The sequence below is a fragment of the Perissodus microlepis genome, chromosome 9 (genome assembly GCF_051167445.1).
Source record: "Perissodus microlepis isolate ML-2025 ecotype Zambia chromosome 9, ASM5116744v1, whole genome shotgun sequence".
NCBI classification, from domain to species: Eukaryota; Metazoa; Chordata; class Actinopteri; order Cichliformes; family Cichlidae; genus Perissodus; species Perissodus microlepis.
In genome coordinates, this window is record NC_140469.1 from 28275063 (window position 1) to 28294333 (window position 19271).

The 19271-nt window shown below is 40.1% G+C and overlaps 1 protein-coding gene across 6 annotated transcripts in view; it reads right to left on the minus strand.

Annotated features, from left to right (window-relative positions):
- The window catches only part of LOC146380691 (uncharacterized), a 42293-nt gene that overhangs the window by 14118 nt on the left and 8904 nt on the right, over window positions 1–19271 (minus strand). Inside the window, exons 1-3 of one of the 6 annotated variants that reach the window (XM_084940012.1) lie at window positions 13289–13533; window positions 10645–10750; window positions 7600–8196 (exon numbers count right to left, since the gene is read on the minus strand). The exons of 1 other annotated variant lie outside the window; for it this stretch is intronic. In XM_084940012.1, the coding sequence (XP_084796138.1) occupies window positions 7600–8196; window positions 10645–10662 (615 nt within the window). In that variant the 5' untranslated portion in view covers window positions 10663–10750; window positions 13289–13533. Of the gene's footprint in view, window positions 1–7599; window positions 8197–10644; window positions 10751–13288; window positions 13534–15542; window positions 16300–16834; window positions 17432–19271 lie in introns of those variants that run through there. 4 more of the 6 variants (XM_084940011.1, XM_084940010.1, XM_084940007.1 and 1 more) reach the window with 4 other exon arrangements.

A 19271-nucleotide genomic window follows, 5' to 3' on the forward strand; every position in this document is an offset into this window, starting at 1 on the left:
GTCATTAGACCACACCCCTTCTCATTACAGAGATGCACATCACCTAATATGCTTAATTGGTAGTAGGCTTTCGAGCCTATACAGCTTGGAGTAAGACAACATGCATGCAGAGGATGGTGTGGACAAAATACTCATTTGCCTAATAATTCTGCACTCCCTGTATGTTCCAAGTATTTAATTCCTTTGCAACTCCAATGTGGAAAGTTTATCATATTATTGTTTTGTAATATGTCCGGATTGTTCCAGATAGGTGTACGTTTGCATGGGATTAATGAAGACTCTGTCATTTTTAGAAACTCCCACCATGCTGTCAGAGAAGAGCTGATATTGATGCTTTTAAAGCATTCATGTCGTTTGATGTTTGAGCTGATAAATGGTAGGTCTGAAATTTCTAGGTTATTACATAGTGCCTGTTCTACATCTATCCAAGGTTCATCTAAGAGGGTGTGTTTAAACCATCTAGAGATGAACTGAAGCCTGTTGGCTAAAAAATAGTGATTAAAGTTAGGCAGATCTAATCCTCCTTTATCCTTGGTCTTTTGTAGTGTTTTTAAGCTGATACGTGGGGGTTTATCTTTCCAAAGGAATTTAGAAATATACGAGTCTAGAGATCTGAACCAATTTTGTGATGGCTTTTTTGGGATCATTGAAAATAAATAGTTTATGTTTGGCAAGACCATCATTTTTACAGCGGTGACCCTTCCCATGAGTGATATGGGTAAAGATTTCCATCTAGCCAGATCGCCTTCTACTGTCTTTAAAAGTGGGATGTGGTTTAATTTAGTTAATTCTGAACGCTTAGGAGAGACATTAATACCTAAATATTTTATATTTCCAGATTGCAGTGGGGAAGGAGAAGAATTATGGAAGGAGCAATTAATCGGAAGAACTGTAGATTTTGACCAGTTAATTGAATAATCTGAGACACTTGAAAAAGAATTTATCAATGCAATCACCCCATTGAGCAGCTTTATGGTTTCATGGACAAAAGAATTTCTGTGGCTGCAATATGACAAGCTAAATAACCAGGGGTGCACATAATTGGTCAGCAGGTGCGCATTCGCTGTCAAAATAAAAAACGCACACAAGATAAGAAGTTGCAACGCGTGTTTGCGTACATAGGATTTTCTGGAGGAGGACAAACATTTGTTTAGAACTCTTAAAGATGTCGAAGAAGCAAGCTCCTTTAAGCAATTACTTTGGCGCTCCTCCACCGCCAAAGAAATGTCAGAAGGAGTCCGAACCACAAAAGAAGCGCGTATTCTCAGAAAAGTGGTTGCAGGAGGTGAGCTGGCTTCAAACAAATGATGAACGCACAGAGATTTGGTGCAGAATGTGTCGTGAAAATCCCACTCTAGCGGACAAAAACAGTGCCGTTTATATGGACGCAAACGCGCGTTGCAACTTCTTATCTGGTGTGTGTCTTTTATTTTGACAGCGAATGCGCACATGCGGACCACTTATGTGCACCCGTGTAAATAATATAATGTTCTGCCGGGTGTGTTGTTGGTTTTCCCTCAAGAAATGCATTATTGCTCAGTCTGCAATATCTTTCCCAGAACAAACACCAATTGCAAATAACATACTAAAAATAAACCTGAAAAATCAGTTTAAAACAGCGTACTATGTTGCAAAGAGTGAACTACCACTGGAACAATTTAGGAGTCTTTGTAAACTTCAAAAAGCAAATGGCCTCGATCTTGGTTCCACTTGCCTCTTACCCGTGACTTCAGTGGAAATTTCAAATTCAGGATCTGACACAGACTTATTCATGTTCTACACAGTTCTTACAAGTTCATAGAAATTTCTGTTCAATTAGAACCAAGTATTTGAGTTGATGATTGTAATTTTTATACAATGTTGTAATTTGTGTTTCAACAATTTTTTGATTAATGTTTTGTTTCCGTTACAATATTATACTTTAATGTATAATATTAAAGGAAACAAAACAGGAAACAAAAAATTGCTCTTTTTTTTTTTTTTTTTTTTTTTTTTATTCGGGCTACTTAAATTTATTTTGGGCTACCAAAAACTGAAGAGTCCCTGCCCGAACTGCTACCAGGAATTTTGAAATTTTGCGAGCCCTGCTGATTATTTGGTGAAACTGTGATATTTTCCTCACCTTCTGTGTTGAGCTCATTGTTTACTCTGTAGTGACTCAGCTGAGTCCAGATGGCTGAAAATGTTCCTCTGCTGCTCCGTCAGACTCTTCTCCTCCTGCTGATCAGCTGGGACACAAAACAGATCTTTGTTAGGCTCCACACTGCACTGAAGAGTCAAAGTGTCTCATATGTTCATCTGACAACACAAAGTACAAATTTCACTCTGATTGCTTGTAGAAATCTTGTGAGACGTGTTGTGCTGCAAAGTGAGGAAACTTATACTTCAGGAGGAACTTTGTGACATTGGCTCTAATATTCTAAGCAGCCCTAAGACCTGTTACTCCCCCCCCCTTTCAACTCCTTCAGCCCCCCAGTCCCACCACCTCCACCATTCCCCAAACTTTGATTCTGTTCATCTGGACGTAGCTTTTGCAGTAGGAGAAACGTTTCGTCACTCATCCAAGTGACTTCTTCAGTTTCAGCTGACTGCAGCTTTCCCCAATCTTCAACAGTGCATTTACATAATGACTGAAACTAGCACCACTGAAGGAACAATGGGCTGGGAGGTCAGTTATTGAGCATTAATATGCAAATTCTCATGACCATTGATCAACAACCACTGATCAAAGCTCATTGATCAAATGCTGTGATTGCAGCGACTCCCCAACTCTCTGTGAATGGTACTCATGGCCATTGATCAGCGGTCTTTGATTAATGAGCTTTGATCAGTGGTTTCAGTGCTTTCCTTCCTGCTTTGACTGCAGCTGTGTTTGACACAGGAAGACATTATTACCTTCTTCACGATTATACTTTATTCTTTTTGGGGGAAGTGCAGCTTTAAACCTTCACATGATTCAAGTCAACCCAACCCATCTTGTGAAACGTGTTGTGCTGCAAAGTGAGGAAACTCTCTCACTCACTTATACTTCAGGAGGAACTTTGTGACATTGGCTCTAATATTCTAAGCAGCCCTTTACTATGACAGGGCCAGAAAGTCATAAAGTCCTATTCTTCTACCAAATCACCAAGAGCTGCACATTAACCACCACAATATATTTTTATTCTCTGTGCTTTCAAATATGAACACTGTTTACTTTCATCTCTGTTTCATTAGTTTTTGTTAACATCTTCCTGTGCATCACTTTACAGCAGCCAGACTCATTAAAATGAGACTTTGTAGGAGTTCACTTCCTCTCATGTGTTCATCCACAGCAGCTGGACAATAAAGTTTATTGTGACCCTGATACTGCAGCAGATCGCTCTCATCCATTTCCTGTTATCACTTCAAATACAAATGAGGCTGTAGAGGTTTGGTGCAGGCAGAAAAACAGCTTCAGGGACAATGAAAAGACTTTTCTGCTCCAACTTTCTGCCAGCAAACGCTCAACTTCTCCCAGCATGCTGAGCTAATGATTAGTTGGTGTTTTTCTCCAAACACTCTCTCACTCTTCTCTCAACGTGTTCACAATAAACTGTGAACAGACACCGAGGAGAGCAGCAGAAGACCTCATTCAGGAGCTAAACTCAACATGAACTGAACTCACAGTAAAGTTAGCTCGGTGCTTACCTTTAGATGAGCCCACAAACCGAGAGAAACTCCGTGATGAAGCTGGAACTCTTTCCAAACACAGGAAACAGATCAGGGAGCAGAGACCCACGTGGTTCACGCTGATCTCAGCTACGATCCAGGAGACAAGGGTGGGCAGATCGATGCAGATATCGATCCAAACGGTGGTACTACTTTTTTCTCTTTGAATAAAAAAGCAGCTCTCTGTGCAAAAACCTCCTCTCGTGGAACATTCTTACTTTGCTCCGTCCCCCCCCCTTCTTCTTTATATCGTTCATTGGCGGTTGTCAAACAACATAATGGTGCATTACCGCCACCAACTGGTGTGGAGTGTGAACTGGACCATCGACCCTCAAATCCTCCCAAATAATTTACTCTCTTTGAATAACTGGTATAAGGCCTGATAACTTTCACTTCTTGAGTCCTTTTGTAGTAAATCAATAAGATCCAGTTTTGTTTTCATGTTACTGACGTTTTGGATCAGTTACCTTCTCACAGTGTAATATAACATGTTCTATAGTTTTCTCTTTTTTGAATGATTTGAATGGAGGTTATAATCCACCATCACTGAACTGAAATGAATCTCTAAGTAGGAAGTCATCAGTTCAGTTTTTGATCAATTTGAGTGTATTTTACTGTGCAGGCTGAGTTTGATTCGATGAGATAGGTTTTCTTAGTGGTTATATTAATGTCATTAAATAGTTTTTTATTAGTTTTTTTATTAATTCATGTATGTATTTCCTTTTATATATAGCACTAATTTACAGTGGGAGTTTCCAAGGTGTGTTATTGCAACGTAAATGTCATTTAGAGCCTTTTAAAAGTATTCTAATAATATCTTTTAATAGGAGTGACTGATTTCAAAAATGGGATTCTTTATGTCTGTGTAATATTTCATTAGTCTCTGTTACTCTGTTATTTCTCTCCATACTCAACCTTCTTTTTCCCCTATAACACACAGTTATACATCAAATATTATAAATCTGACTTTGATAAATATTTAGATCTTCGCACATTTCAGGGTCCAAGTGTGGGTTGACTGAAGTGTTTGTTTTTATCCCAACAACATCCTAAACATTTTACTGTTATATGTACAGAACCAAAAATCAAAAACATGATATATGCATTACTGTCTTCAGCCTCTAGGGGTCATTGTTGTTCAGGAAGTACATTCTCCTCTGACAAGCTGCTAAAAGCGCTTCTCTAACCAAAGACTGTAAACAGAAGATGCAAGAGTTCAGAAACAGTAAAACAGATTCACAGAAGCCACAGTGATATTAAACATACAGCACTGACAGTCATGACAGACAACATTACAGGTCAGTTACAAAAACAATAACACTAATACAGAACACTGACTATAAATAATGACATTAGACCTCACTAAGATCAGGATAACTGGTGACCTTCAGGGCATCAATCCAGTATGCCTCTGATGACATGACATGAGCAGTGTTACAATTTATGAAACTGATGAAAGATTTTATTACAAAAAACTAAAGGAGTGTTTTTAAAATAGAATCTCTCGGGAAAATGAAGGTGTGGCAACACACAAATATATATTAGCAATTACATTTCAGCTCGCCTGGACTTTTGTAATAGTCTTTACTCTGGTGTTAGTCTGTCATCAGTCAGCCGACTGCTGCTGGTCCAAAACTCTGCAGCACGGTTACCATCGGGCACACGCAACCGAGACCACATATCTCCCATACTGGCATCCTTACACTGGCTGCCAGTCAGTTTTTGAATTCATTTTAAGATTTTATTATTTGTTTTTAAGGTGTTGCATAGGTCTGCACCCTCATACCTTTCAGATTATTTAAATTGGTACATTCCTGCAATATCACGGAGGTCTGTGGATCAGATCCTGTCCACGGTCCACATTAAACACAGAGGACACCGGGCCTTTGCTGTCACTGCTCCTCAAATTATGGAACAAACTGTCCCTTCACATCAGGACCTCCTCAACATTGGACAGTTTTAAAACCCTTCTAAAAAATGAATGAGTTTGTACAACTTTTGTCTTACTCAAATCGTATAGAAGTATTGTGTTGTATAGCTGGAGACAGCATTTATACCACTGTCTGCTTTGGTCGCAAAGCCATCATGGATCTCTGTGGAGATCCAGCTTTTTTTAGATTCAGTTAAAATCAAGGCACACGAAAAGATCCTCTGGAAAAGAGTAATATTCTTGGAACAGAGTTTAATAAACATAATTATATGGACAGTAAGAAATTACACACAGAATATAGCGAGACAGTTAGCAGAAAAGTAAAGTGAAGCGAACCCCATGGTGAAGAGCCTTTAAGCACAAACATAACAAATTTGCAAATGGATAACAAACAGTCATTATAATTCATCACACATTGAAATATCAGACAAATCAACAATACAGCTCTTCCAATTAGTGGCTCGTTAATATTATGCTGAACACAGTCCAAAAGATTCAATAAGTCACATCAGTCTCTACTGTCTGTGTACTGTTTACTATAATAGCCAAGTGGCTAACAAAGGTAAACAGCAGTTTTCTCAATTCCTACTAATGAATGTTATCTTGTTTCAGGACAATACCAGGTAAGCAGATGTGTCGTTTTTTCTGGGATTTCACACAACCCAGGAAAAATAATTAATACATAATAGGCTTGGAGTGACAATATGAATCATAATCAAGCAGCCCGCCCCCTCCCCTTTCGACAGGTTGTGTGTGAGACTTCAGCACAGCAGCAAGCAGGCGCACCGAGGGCCCTCACACTCAGTTTTTACATATATGCTGTCAACGTTAACGCTGTCATAAAGATTGACACAATTACAATTTTTAACCCATCTGGAGCGCAGAATGCACGGACTTTGGACAAACTGTCCGAAATGCATTGACAGAGACATTTCAGGGATTTTGAGTCATTCTGCGCTCCAGAACGGATTAATTGTGTAAAATTTTTTAAGCACGTAATTGTGATGTCAGCATTGACGTTAAGTTTGACCCTCGAACCTCAAGAGGATCTTTCTTTCTCTTCAGATTCACTGTGATCCAGTGATGGGAGTGATTTCAGCCCTGAGTGATCACGCTGATGTTTGCACAGAGCAGACAATGAAGTGAATGTTTTGGCACATTGGTAACAGTGAAACAGTTTATTAGTAACGTGGGATTGTTTGTGTTCGGAGTATGAACTGAGATTCCTGAAGCTCTTGTCACACTGGTCACAGCTGTAGTTTCCTTCCATGTGTGTACGTTCATGATTGTTACGATTACTTGAATCTGAGAAGCTTTTATCACAGTGTCTGCACTTGTATGGTTTCTCTCCTGTGTGGACTTGTTTGTGTGTTTTAAGCTGACCTGCAGTAATGAAGGATGACCCACACTGATCACAGAGGTGCTTTTTAACCCCACTGTGAATCAGTTCATGGCGTTTTAATCTACTTGATGTGGTGAAGCTTCTCCCACATTCTTTGCAGTATTTCAGTTTGTCTCCAGTGTGTCTACGTTGATGTACTTTTAAGGTGTATTGGTGACTGAAAGCTTTCCCACAGAGGTCACAACGAAACCCTTTCCCACCACCACAGTGACGACAGGGTTGAGAACTGGATCCATCTGTGTCGCTCTGCTTCTAAACAAAGACACAAAGACAGTGTAAGTCAGTCCTTCAACATTTTTATCCTGAATGTCGCCTGAAATAAAGAGCATCTCTGCAGACGTCCAATTACATTTTACTGTTTCAGTTAACACACTCAGTTTACTGGGCTGTAAAAACTACAATACTACCACCATAATACTACAGTAATACTAAAATCATAACTGAAATGAAAATCTGAATAATCACTCAGAGCTGCTTTTCCATGCAGTAGTAATGCTAACATGCTAACACAGTTTAATGAGCAGAGTTGTTCCAAACAGTCAGGCTAAAATGACAAGATAAAAATATAAATACATACCTCACAGTAACTGCACTTGTAGAGTCTCTTTCTGGTGTGGATCTGTTGGTGTAGTCTCAGGTTAAGTGGAGATTTAAAAGTCTTCTCACACAGGTCACATTTATAAGGTCTCTCCTCAGTGTGGGTAAACATGTGTTGTTGTAACTTTACATGTGTTGTGAACTGTTTGCCACACTGTTCACAGCCGTACACATCATGTCCGGTGTGAATGCGTAGGTGTCTATTTCGATTCCGTATATGGCTGAAAGTTTTGCCACAGATGTCACAGCTGTATGCCTTAATTCCAGAGTGGGTAACTAGATGCCTCTGTAAGCTGCTACTGTGAGTAAAAGCTCTGCCACACTGATCACAGCTGTACGCTTTAACTCCACTGTGGATGAGTTGGTGTTGTTTTAGAGCATCCTTCCAGGAAAAAGACTTTCCACACAACTCACAGCTGAACGGTCTCTCTCCAGTGTGGATGACCTGATGCTGTTTTAGTGAAGCCTTCCTAGTAAACTCTTTTCCACATTCATCACAGGTGTATGTTTTCTCTCCCTTTCTTGGTTGAGGTTTGTCGGCCTCCTGAGAGCGCTGACTTCTCGCTCCATGTTGGTCCTGCAGTGACAGAGATACAAACAGAGGCAGTGAGTGAAATGCAGTCGTGGAACAAACTCAACCTTCAAACTCCCTCCATTAACACTAGTTTTAAACCTGAAGGTGGAGTGTGGCACCAAACACCTTAAAGGTCTCTTATCCCCACCTGCTGGTAGTTCTAACACATTACATCCAACCTGGTGTTAAAAATAATTCATGACTGTTCAAACCAATGACTGTAGAAAACGTTGTCTCTATCGCTCACTGGTGTCTGGCTAGATCTGGCTAGATCATAAGCCCTGCCTCCTCCATGTTAGCAGATGGGAGTGGGGTCAGATAAATTTAGATAAATTTTCAATCATTAACTATAGATTAAAATAGTAAAGCCCAATATTTATGCACTGAAACCAACTACAGCTGTTTGGTAGCTTACGTTAAAATAAAGTTTGTTTCAAATATTCTGGTTAAAAGAAACAGTCTGGATGATTCTTAATAAGTTATTGTTCACAGTTACATGGACATTAGTCTGTACAGCTTACATGCTCTGAGAGAAATAATTTGAAGCTTTAATATTTCTTGTCCAATACCCAGGCAACCGCTGAAACACCAGTTATAATACCTGCGTATGTTGGTGACCACAACGCAGCAGCAGACTGAACAAGGACTGAAACCTGCTCCATCTTATTTTTATCAATTTACATAGCACCAACAACTCAAAGGTAAACATATTGCAAAATCTGTTAGTATATAAGGCTTTGTCCTTATCTAATAAACAGCTCATATGTCAGCTGTCAGCAGAGCTGTAGAAAGGAAAATATGTAAGCGAAGAACTTCAGATCCCGAGTGTGTGAGGACAGAGAGGATCAGCTTTATTTCAGATTTGAGGGATAAACTTTATTTTTCAGTTTGTGATTATTCTGTTCTCTTTGTGATTCCAGGAGCTGCCCTGAGATTCAGACCTCAGCACCACCCAGTGACAGCAGACAGATCATCCAACATGTTCACATGTTAACTGCAAAATTAATTGATGAAAACAGTACAAAGGTTAAAGTACCACATGATGTGCTGTCAGTGAAAGCTGCAGCTCTTTTGTTGATACATTTAAAGTAATGCTGTCAATAGATTAATAATAATAACCTCATAAATAATCTAATAAATCGCTCAATTTTCTGTATTTAATCACAATCAATTGATCAATATGCCTGAATGCAATTACACTTTTTGAACTTTATGTTTAAGCATGTAACAGACTTCCATGCAATATAATGAAATAAATAAAGAATAAACACAAAGAATATTTGCTTTGTGTTTGCTTCAATCTTTTAACACAGGTTCTCTCCTGTGAAATACAACTTTTTAAAAAGCCTATTTACTAATATGTAAGTATACATTAATATATAATATATGTGAGTGCTGTCAAACAATTAAAATGTTTAATCATATTCATCACAGGGTTACTGTGGATTCATTTATTCTTTATGTTTCCTTTTATATATTTCCATAAATTTCTTCAATGATAATTAACTCAATGTAACAGTTACTATTTTGGTTTAATGAAGTAAAATATCTGTTTGTAACCTGAGGGTTTTTACTTTTACTTTTACTCCTTACATTTAAAAAACAGATGTGTTACTTTTGGTCTGAGGAATTTAAGGAGAGTTATTTGATCACTGCAGGCATCAAACATCAAACCAATATGAACCTAAACAGTAACACATGAAAGGCAATCCTGATCATGTACTAATCACCAGGGAGTGAAATACAAAAAGAGATGAAAGAGGCAAAACTATGAGTAAGCCAATGTTTTTCTTCTTTTTGTTTTTGCACAGCACCTGAACGACTGCAGGTGCTCATAAGTTGCAGTAACAATACTTCAGCATCAAGCTATCCATGCAGAAGATGAGCGAGCATAAATGGAGTAATATTTTTAAGTGGAAGGTAATTTCAAATGCAGCATTTCTATCAGCTCAACAAACATCAGCAAACACACAAACTGTTTGTGTGCAGTTTTGTCTCACAGTGTGTTGCTGGCTAAAGGTCCAGCTGCTGTACATCACAGGGAGAGAAAAGAAAGAGAGCTAATTTCACTCAGAGATGGAGAAAGATAAGACACACAGGACAGGAGAGGAAGAAGAGAGGTTAGATCTAAAGGGAAGGACTGCTCAGTGGGATTTGATCAACTGAATGTTAATTCAGTTGTACATTGTCGTACATTTGTACACAGTGGATTAAATAAACTGGAAATGTAAAGCTTACATGTAAGTCCTCATGTGTTGAAATCAGATATTGGGTCTGTACATGTGACATGTTTTATCATAAACTGAAAGATGCTGCAAAACAATCTGAGACAAACTATTTAGTGAAGTGATTGTATATATAATAAAATACAACACAGTCATATAACAGGTTGGGAGTATGAGAGTTTTAGACGTGACTGATTATTTGGTGAAACTGTGATATTTTCCTCACCTTCTGCGTTGAGCTCATTGTTTCCTCTGTAGTGACTCAGCTGAGTCCAGATGGCTGAAAATGTTCCTCTGCTGCTCCGTCAGACTCTTCTCCTCCTGCTGATCAGCTGGGACACAAAACAGATCTTTGTTAGGCTCCACACTGCACTGAAGAGTCAAAGTGTCTCATATGTTCATCTGACAACACAAAGTACAAATTTCACTCTGATTGCTTGTAGAAATCTTGTGAGACGTGTTGTGCTGCAAAGTGAGGAAACTCTCTCACTCACTTATACTTCAGGAGGAACTTTGTGACATTGGCTCTAATATTCTAAGCAGCCCTTTACTATGACAGGGCCAGAAAGTCATGTTTGAAGGTTTGGGAGAAGGACCATGTTAAAGGTGGATTGGGGTTTATACACTTTGTTATGATACAGGTAAGGCTGTAAGAGCCTGAGAAGGTGTCCTGAACGAACCTCTAAAACCAGTTTTCAGCTAACGACTCTGCTTCCGTCTGAAAAACAGACGTCAAGGCGACAGGTCTGTAGTCATTCAGTCCTGTGATGGTGGGTTTCTTGGGAACAGGGATGATGGTGGAGCATTTGAAGCAGGATGGAACTTCACACAGCTCCAGGGATCTGTTGAAGATGCGACTAAAGATGGGAGCCAGCTGTTCAGCACAGGTTTTGAGGCAGGAGGGTGAGAGACCGTCTGGTCCGGGGGCTTTCCTGGGCTTCTGTTTCTGAAATATGTCTGTGAAGGTTCTCAGTCATCCAGGTCATTGTAGTCAAAGGAGCTTGCAAAGAAAAGCGTCTGGACTTCTTTAAGTTTTTTGAAGACGTTTCACCTCTCATCCGAGAAGCTTCTTCAGTTCTAAGGTCAAATGGCGGAGAGTCCCAGATTTAAACCCAGTGGGAGTATCCCCCCACAGAGGGACAAAAGGACCCCCTGATGATCCTCTAATCGCCTGAGCCAAGGTGTGAAACTGGGTGTGGGTCCCAATCAGCCAGGGTTTCAGGTGTGCTCTTTGTGAAATTTGGCCCCACCTTATCATGTGAATTCCTGAGGTCAGATGGCCCAGGATGTGAGTGGGCGTTAAGGCGTCTGGGGAGGGAACTCAAAACTGGATTATAGATGGCAGACAGCTGGTGTCGTAAACCACCGCCTCTGTTCAAAGACTCAGCTGTCCATCTGCATCTAAAGGATAAAGGACACTCTTTTGAGGATGCCAATGTTCACATTTTGGACAGAGAGGACAGATGGTTTGAAAGAGGAGTGAAAGAAGCCATTTATGTCCACTGTGAGCGACCATCTTTGAACAGAGGCGGTGGTTTACGACACCAACTGTCTGCCATCTATAATCCAGTTTTGAGTTCCCTCCCCAGACGCCTTAACGCCCACTCACATCCTGGGCCATCTGACCTCAGGAAATCACATGACAAGGTGGGGCCAGGTTTCACAATGAGCTCACCTGAAACCCTGGCTGATTGGGACCCACACCCAGTTTCACACCTTGGCTCAGGCGATTAGAAGATCATCAGGGGGTCCTTTTGTCCCTCTTTGGGGGGATACTCCCACTAGGTTTAAATCTGGGACTCCCCACCATTTGACCTTAGAACTGAAGAAGCTTCTCGGATGAGAGGTGAAACGTCTTCAAGCAACTTTAAGAAGTCCAGACGCTTTTCTTTGCAAGCTCCTTTGACTGTTTCTGAAATAGTTGGCTCACATCCTCAGAGTGTATTCTGAGTTTCAGGGAGGAGGAAAGGGGGGTGAGAGGTGTGATGGAGGTCGTTGAAGAGGGTGGTGGTGGTCGTTGATATTTGCATAATGACTGAAAAGAGCACCACTGAAGGAACAATAGGCTGGGAGGTCAGTTATTTGAGCATTAATATGCAAAATCAGTGGTTTCAGTGCTTTCCTTCCTGGCTTTGACTGCAGCTGTGTTTGACACAGGAAGACATTATTACATTCTTCACGATTATACTTTATTCTTTTTGGGGGAAGTGCAGCTTTAAACCTTCACATGATTCAAGTCAACCCAACAAATCAATCTGAACGATCACAGGTGGGAAAAACTTCTGTAGATAAAATTTAAAAAAAACATTCAATCCACAACATCATTAAAAGCATGATTTCTCCAAATCACCAAGAGCTGCACATTAACCAGCATAATATATTTTTATTTTCTGTGCTTTCAAATATGAACACTGTTTACTTTCATCTCTGTTTCATTAGTTTTTGTTAACATCTTCCTGTGCATCACTTTACAGCAGCCAGACGCATTAAAATGAGACTTTGTAGGAGTTCACTTCCTCTCATGTGTTCATCCACAGCAGCTGGACAATAAAGTTTATTGTGACCCTGATACTGCAGCAGATCGCTCTCATCCATTTCCTGTTATCACTTCAAATAGAAATGAGACTGTAGAGGTTTGGTGCATGCAGAAAAACAGCTGCAGGGACAATGAAAAGACTTTTCTGCTCCAACTTCTCCCAGCATGCTGAGCTAATGATTAGTTGGTGTTTTTCTCCAAACACTCTCTCACTCTTCTCTCAACGTGTTCACAATAAACTGTGAACAGACACCGAGGAGAGCAGCAGAAGACCTCATTCAGGAGCTAAACTCAACATGAACTGAACTCACAGTAAAGTTAGCTCGGTGCTTACCTTTAGATGAGCCCACAAACCGAGAGAAACTCCGTGATGAAGCTGGAACTCTTTCCAAACACAGGAAACAGATCAGGGAGCAGAGACCCACGTGGTTCACGCTGATCTCAGCTACGATCCAGGAGACAAGGGTGGGCAGATCGATGCAGATGTCGATCCAAGCGTTGGTACTACTTTTTTCTCTTTGAATGAAAAAGCAGCTCTCTGTGCAAACACCTCCTCTCGTGGAACATTCTTACTTTGCTCCGCCCCTTCTTCTCCTTCTTCTTTATATCGTTCATTGGCGGTTGTCAAACAACAAAATGGTGAATTACCGCCACCAACCGGTGTGGAGTGTAAACTGGAACATCGACCCTCAAATCATCCCAAAGCATTTACTCTTTGAAAAACTGGAATAAGGCCTGATAACTTTCACTTCTTGAGTCCTTTTGTAGTAAATCAATAAGATTCAGTTTCATTTTTATGTTACTGAGGTTTTGGATTAGTTACCTTCTCACAGTGTAATATAACATGTTCTATAGTTTTCTCTTTTTTGAATGATTTGAATGGAGGTTATAATCCACCATCACTGAACTGAAATGAATCTCTAAGTAGGAAGTCATCAGTTCAGTTTTTGATCAATTTGAGTGTATTTTACTGTGCAGGCTGAGTTTGATTCGATGAGATAGGTTTTCTTAGTGGTTATATTAATGTCATTAAATAGTTTTTTTTTATTTTTTATTAACTCATGTATTTCCTTTTATATATAGCACTAATTTACAATGGGAGTTCCCAAGTTCTGTTATTGCAGGGTAAATGTCATTTAGAGCCTTTTAAAAGTATTCTAATAATATCTTTTAACAGGAGTGGCTGACTTTAAAAATGGGATTCTTTATGTCTGTGTAATATTTCATTAGTCTCTGTTACTCTATTATTTCTCTTCATACTCAACCTTGTTTTTGTTTTTCCCTATAACACACAGTTATACATCAAATATTATAAATCTGACTTTGATAAATATTTAGATCTTCGCACATTTCAGGGTCCAAGTGTGGGTTGACTGAAGTGTTTGTTTTTATCCCAACAACATCCTAAACATTTTACTGTTATATGTACAGAACCAAAAATCAAAAACATGATATATGCATTACTGTCTTCAGCCTCTAGGGGTCATTGTTGTTCAGGAAGTACATTCTCCTCTGACAAGCTGCTAAAAGCGCTTCTCTAACCAAAGACTGTAAACAGAAGATGCAAGAGTTCAGAAACAGTAAAACAGATTCACAGAAGCCACAGTGATATTAAACATACAGCACTGACAGTCATGACAGACAACATTACAGGTCAGTTACAAAAACAATAACACTAATACAGAACACTGACTATAAATAATGACATTAGACCTCACTAAGATCAGGATAACTGGTGACCTTCAGGGCATCAATCCAGTATGCCTCTGATGACATGACATGAGCAGTGTAACAATTTATGAAACTGATGAAAGATTTTATTACAAAAAACTAAAGGAGTGTTTTTAAAATAGAATCTCTCGGGAAAATGAAGGTGTGGCAACACACAAATATATATTAGCAATTACATTTCAGCTCGCCTGGACTTTTGTAATAGTCTTTACTCTGGTGTTAGTCTGTCATCAGTCAGCCGACTGCTGCTGGTCCAAAACTCTGCAGCACGGTTACCATCGGGCACAAGCAACCGAGACCACATATCTCCCATACTGGCATCCTTACACTGGCTGCCAGTCAGTTTTTGAATTCATTTTAAGATTTTATTTGTTTTTAAGGTGTTGCATAGGTCTGAACCCTCATACCTTTCTGATTTTTTAAATGGGTACATTCCTGCAAGATCACTGAGGTCTGTGGATCAGATGCTCTTAGCTGTCCACAGTCCACATTAAACACAGAGGACACCGGGCCTTTGCTGTCACTGCTCCTTAAATTATGGAACAAACTGTCCCTTCACATCAGGACCTCCTCAACATTGGACAGTTTTAAAACCCTTCTAAAAAATGAATTAGTTTGTACAACTTTTGTCTTACTCAAATCATATAGAAGTATTGTGTTGCATAGCTGGAGACAGCGTTTATACCGCTGTCTGCTTTGGTCGCAAAGCCATCATGGATCTCTGTGGAGATCCGGCTTTCTTGAGATTCAGTTAAAATCAAGGCACTCGAAAAGATCCTCTGGAAAAGAATAATATTCTTGGAACAGAGTTTAATACACAAATTATATGGACACTAAGAAATTACACAGAGAATATACAAAATTTAACATGTTTATCTTACTCATCACCTGTTTAATTTTTCTCAGTACACTAAAGGAACATGTTCATTCACAGCTGCCTCATCACATTTTTACACCTGAACTCTGTGGAGCCTGATCTCAAGGGTTTTAAGTCTGACCCTGAAACCACAAGAGGATCTTTCTGTCTCTTCAGATTCACTGTGATGGGAGTGATTTCAGCCCTGAGTGATCACACTGATGTTTGCACAGAGCAGATAATGAGGTGAATGTTTTGGCACATTGGTAACAGTGAAACAGTTTATTAGTAACGTGGGATCGTTTGTGTTTGGAGTATGAACTGAGATTCCTGAAGCTCTTGTAAAACTAATCACAGCTGTAGTTTCCGTCCATGTGTGCACGTTCATGCTTGTTACGACTACCTGAATGTGAGAAGCTTTTGTCACAGTGTCTGCACTTGTATGGTTTCTCTCCTGTGTGGACTCGTTTGTGTGATTTAAGCTCCCATGCAGTAATGAAAGATGACCCACACTGATCACAGACGTGCTTTTTAACCCCACTGTGAATCAGTTCATGGCGTTTTAAGTCACTTGGTGTGGTGAAGCTTCTCCCACATTCTTTGCAGTATTTCAGTTTGTCTCCAGTGTGTCTACGTTGATGTGTTTTTAGGGTCTTTTGCTGACTGAAAGTTTTTCCACAAAGGTCACAACGGAAGTCTTTCCCACCACCACAGTGACGACAGGGTTGAGAACTGGATCCATCTGTGTCGCTCTGCTTCTAAACAAAGACACAAAGACAGTGTAAGTCAGTCCTTCACAATTTTTATCCTGAACGTCGCCTGAAATAAAGAGCAAATAAAAAACAAACAAAATTCATAACTGAAATGAAAATCTGAATCATCACACAGAGCTGCTTTGTCATGCAGTAGAATTGACATAACATTAGAATCAGTGAGCTGCAAGCTTTCAGCCCCGACCGTGTCCGTGCTGTCGGGTGAGAAAGGTGACATCTCACTGATTCTGATCCGCGGGTCGGCACTTTGTGTTTACGTCTTTGTGTAGAATCCGTGTACCTGCTCTCATTTCCTGTTTGGTGGTTGTCGAAATTTCGTGAGGTTTCACCTGAGATTAATAAATATATATTAAAAAATCGATTCAGGATTTTAATGAATCAATATCACGTTATCCAAGCCAGAATCGATTTTAATCGGTAAATCAATTATCAAAACCCACCCCTACCTAACACAGTTTAATGAGCAGAGTTGTTCCAAACAGTCAGGCTAAAATGACAAGATAAAAATATAAATACATACCTCACAGTAACTGCACTTGGAGAGTCTCTTTCTGGTGTGGATCTGTTGGTGTCGTCTCAGGCAATGTGGAGATTTAAAAGTCTTCTCACACAGGTCACATTTATAAGGTCTCTCCTCAGTGTGGGTAAACATGTGGCGTTGTAACTTTTGGTCTGTTATAAACTGTTTGCCACACTGATCACAGCAGTACACATCATGTCCGGTGTGAATGTGTAGGTGTGTATTTCGGCTCTCTATCAAACTGAAGGTTTTCCCACAGATGTCACAGCTGTATGCCTTAATTCCAGAGTGGGTAACTAGATGACACTGTAAGCTCCTACTGTGAGTAAAAGCTCTGCCACACTGATCACAGCTGTACGCTTTAACTCCACTGTGGATGAGTTGGTGTCTTTTTAGAGCACCCTTCCAGGAAAAAGTCTTTCCACACAAGTCACAGCTGAACGGTCTCTCTCCAGTGTGGATGACCTGATGAAGTTTTAGTTCATACTTCCAAGTAAAATCCTTCCCACACTCGTCACAGGTGTATGTTTTCTCTCCCTTTCTTCTGTGAGGTTTCTCGGCCTCCTGAGAGCGCTGACTTCTCGCTCCATGTTGGTCCTGCAGTGACAGAGATACAAACAGAGGCAGTGAGTGAAATGCAGTCGTGGAACAAACTCAACCTTCAAACTCCCTCTATTAACACTAGTTTTAAACCTGAAGGTGGAGTGTGGATCCAAACACCTTAAAGGTCTCTTATCCCCACCTGCTGGTAGTTCTAACACATTACATCCAACCTGGTGTTAAAAATAATTAATGACTGTTTAAACACTCTAAAATCATTTTTTCCTTACTTTTACTCCCCACATTAAAAAAAGGACTTTCTAATCATTGTATTTTCAAAACAGTCTTTTAACTTTTGGTTTGAGGAATTTCAGGGGAGTTATTTCATCACTAAGGGCATCAAACATCAAACCAATTTGAACCTGAAAAGTAACACATGAAAGACAATCCTGATTGTGTACTAATCACCAGGGTATGAAACATAAAAAGAGATGAAAGAGGCAAAACTGTGAGTTATAGTCAGGAGTTAAAGTGAGATGTTAAGGCTGCACAATTAATCGTTAGAAAATCGCGATCTCAATTCATACTTATGTGCGATCTCATTTCCAAATGACAACAATTTAAAAAAAAGAAAAGAAAAAAAAAAAGATGACGATTGTACCGCATTTTGATCCGGGACATGAAAACAAGCGCTCACTCTTCCTACTCAACAAATGACAAGGGCGGAGCCTTATACCACGTGATACAGAAGCCAGCTTGCTGATAAAATTGGCAGGGGAAAAAACAACCGAGAACACGTGAGAGATGACGAAGCTGTAAAGGCCAAGAAAGTGACAGGAGAAAATCCGTCCCGGTCAACCACCCAAACATCAATAACAGGAACCTTATACAGCGCCTCCCCATACCCGTTGAACTCCCGCAGGCACAAAGAAATTATGGAGGCTTTCACTTATCACCTGGCTAAAGATATGGCTCCCATCAACACTGTGCAAAACGAGGGATTTAGGAAAATGATCAACACCCTAGACCAGGGGTCGGCAACCTGCGGCTCCGGAGTCGCATGTGGCTCTTTAGTCCTTACAGTGCGGCTCCGCGTGGTTTGGGAAAATAAATTAGAAGTATTTAGCTGAAGTGTATTTTATTTATGTTAGTTCTTTTTTAACTTGTAGTTCTAAATTGGAAGATTATTGTGATATTGAAATATAAAAATAAAATTATATTCTTTTTTTTTTTTTCGCTCAAAATAAGCGTCACACTGGCGGAAGCCGGTGTACCCGCCGAAACGTCGTGCAATTTATCGAGACTTTCAACCCCAGGTAGGCCAATTATGGATCTTCGGATCCACATTATGTCAGCAGCTGTTCTCCACCGTGAACTATGTTAAAAACAAACGCCGCTCACGCCTCACAGATGACAGCTTACAGTCCTGCGTAAAGATGAAAGTGACTTCGTACAACCCCGATCTGCAGACGCTGTGCGCAGAGGTTCAGGAGCAGAAGTCCCATTGTAAACATATCACGGCAGACCCGACGATGTTTGTATGAACACGCTTTTCAGCATCTCTTTATTGACCACTTTTCACACACGGTTGCTGTACGCATACAGCCGACTGTAGCTTCTCAGCTCACAGCCCGACACACACCAACACAACAGCATAGAGAGCACAGACTTTAAGGCGGCGAGGCGTGATTGCGGGTCCCGCTCAGGTGCATCCGCCTCCCCTGCAGCAGCGCTGCAGACCACACCCCGCCACACACATTAACCAGGTAAAATACATATTTAGGCAGAATTTTGCAAATATCTATTTTTCATCTTTTAGCAGCATAGTGCTTTTTTCCAGTTATTTTTTTAAAAGTCAGGTCAAGGCTCCAAAAGCCCAAAGACGATATAAGGGTGG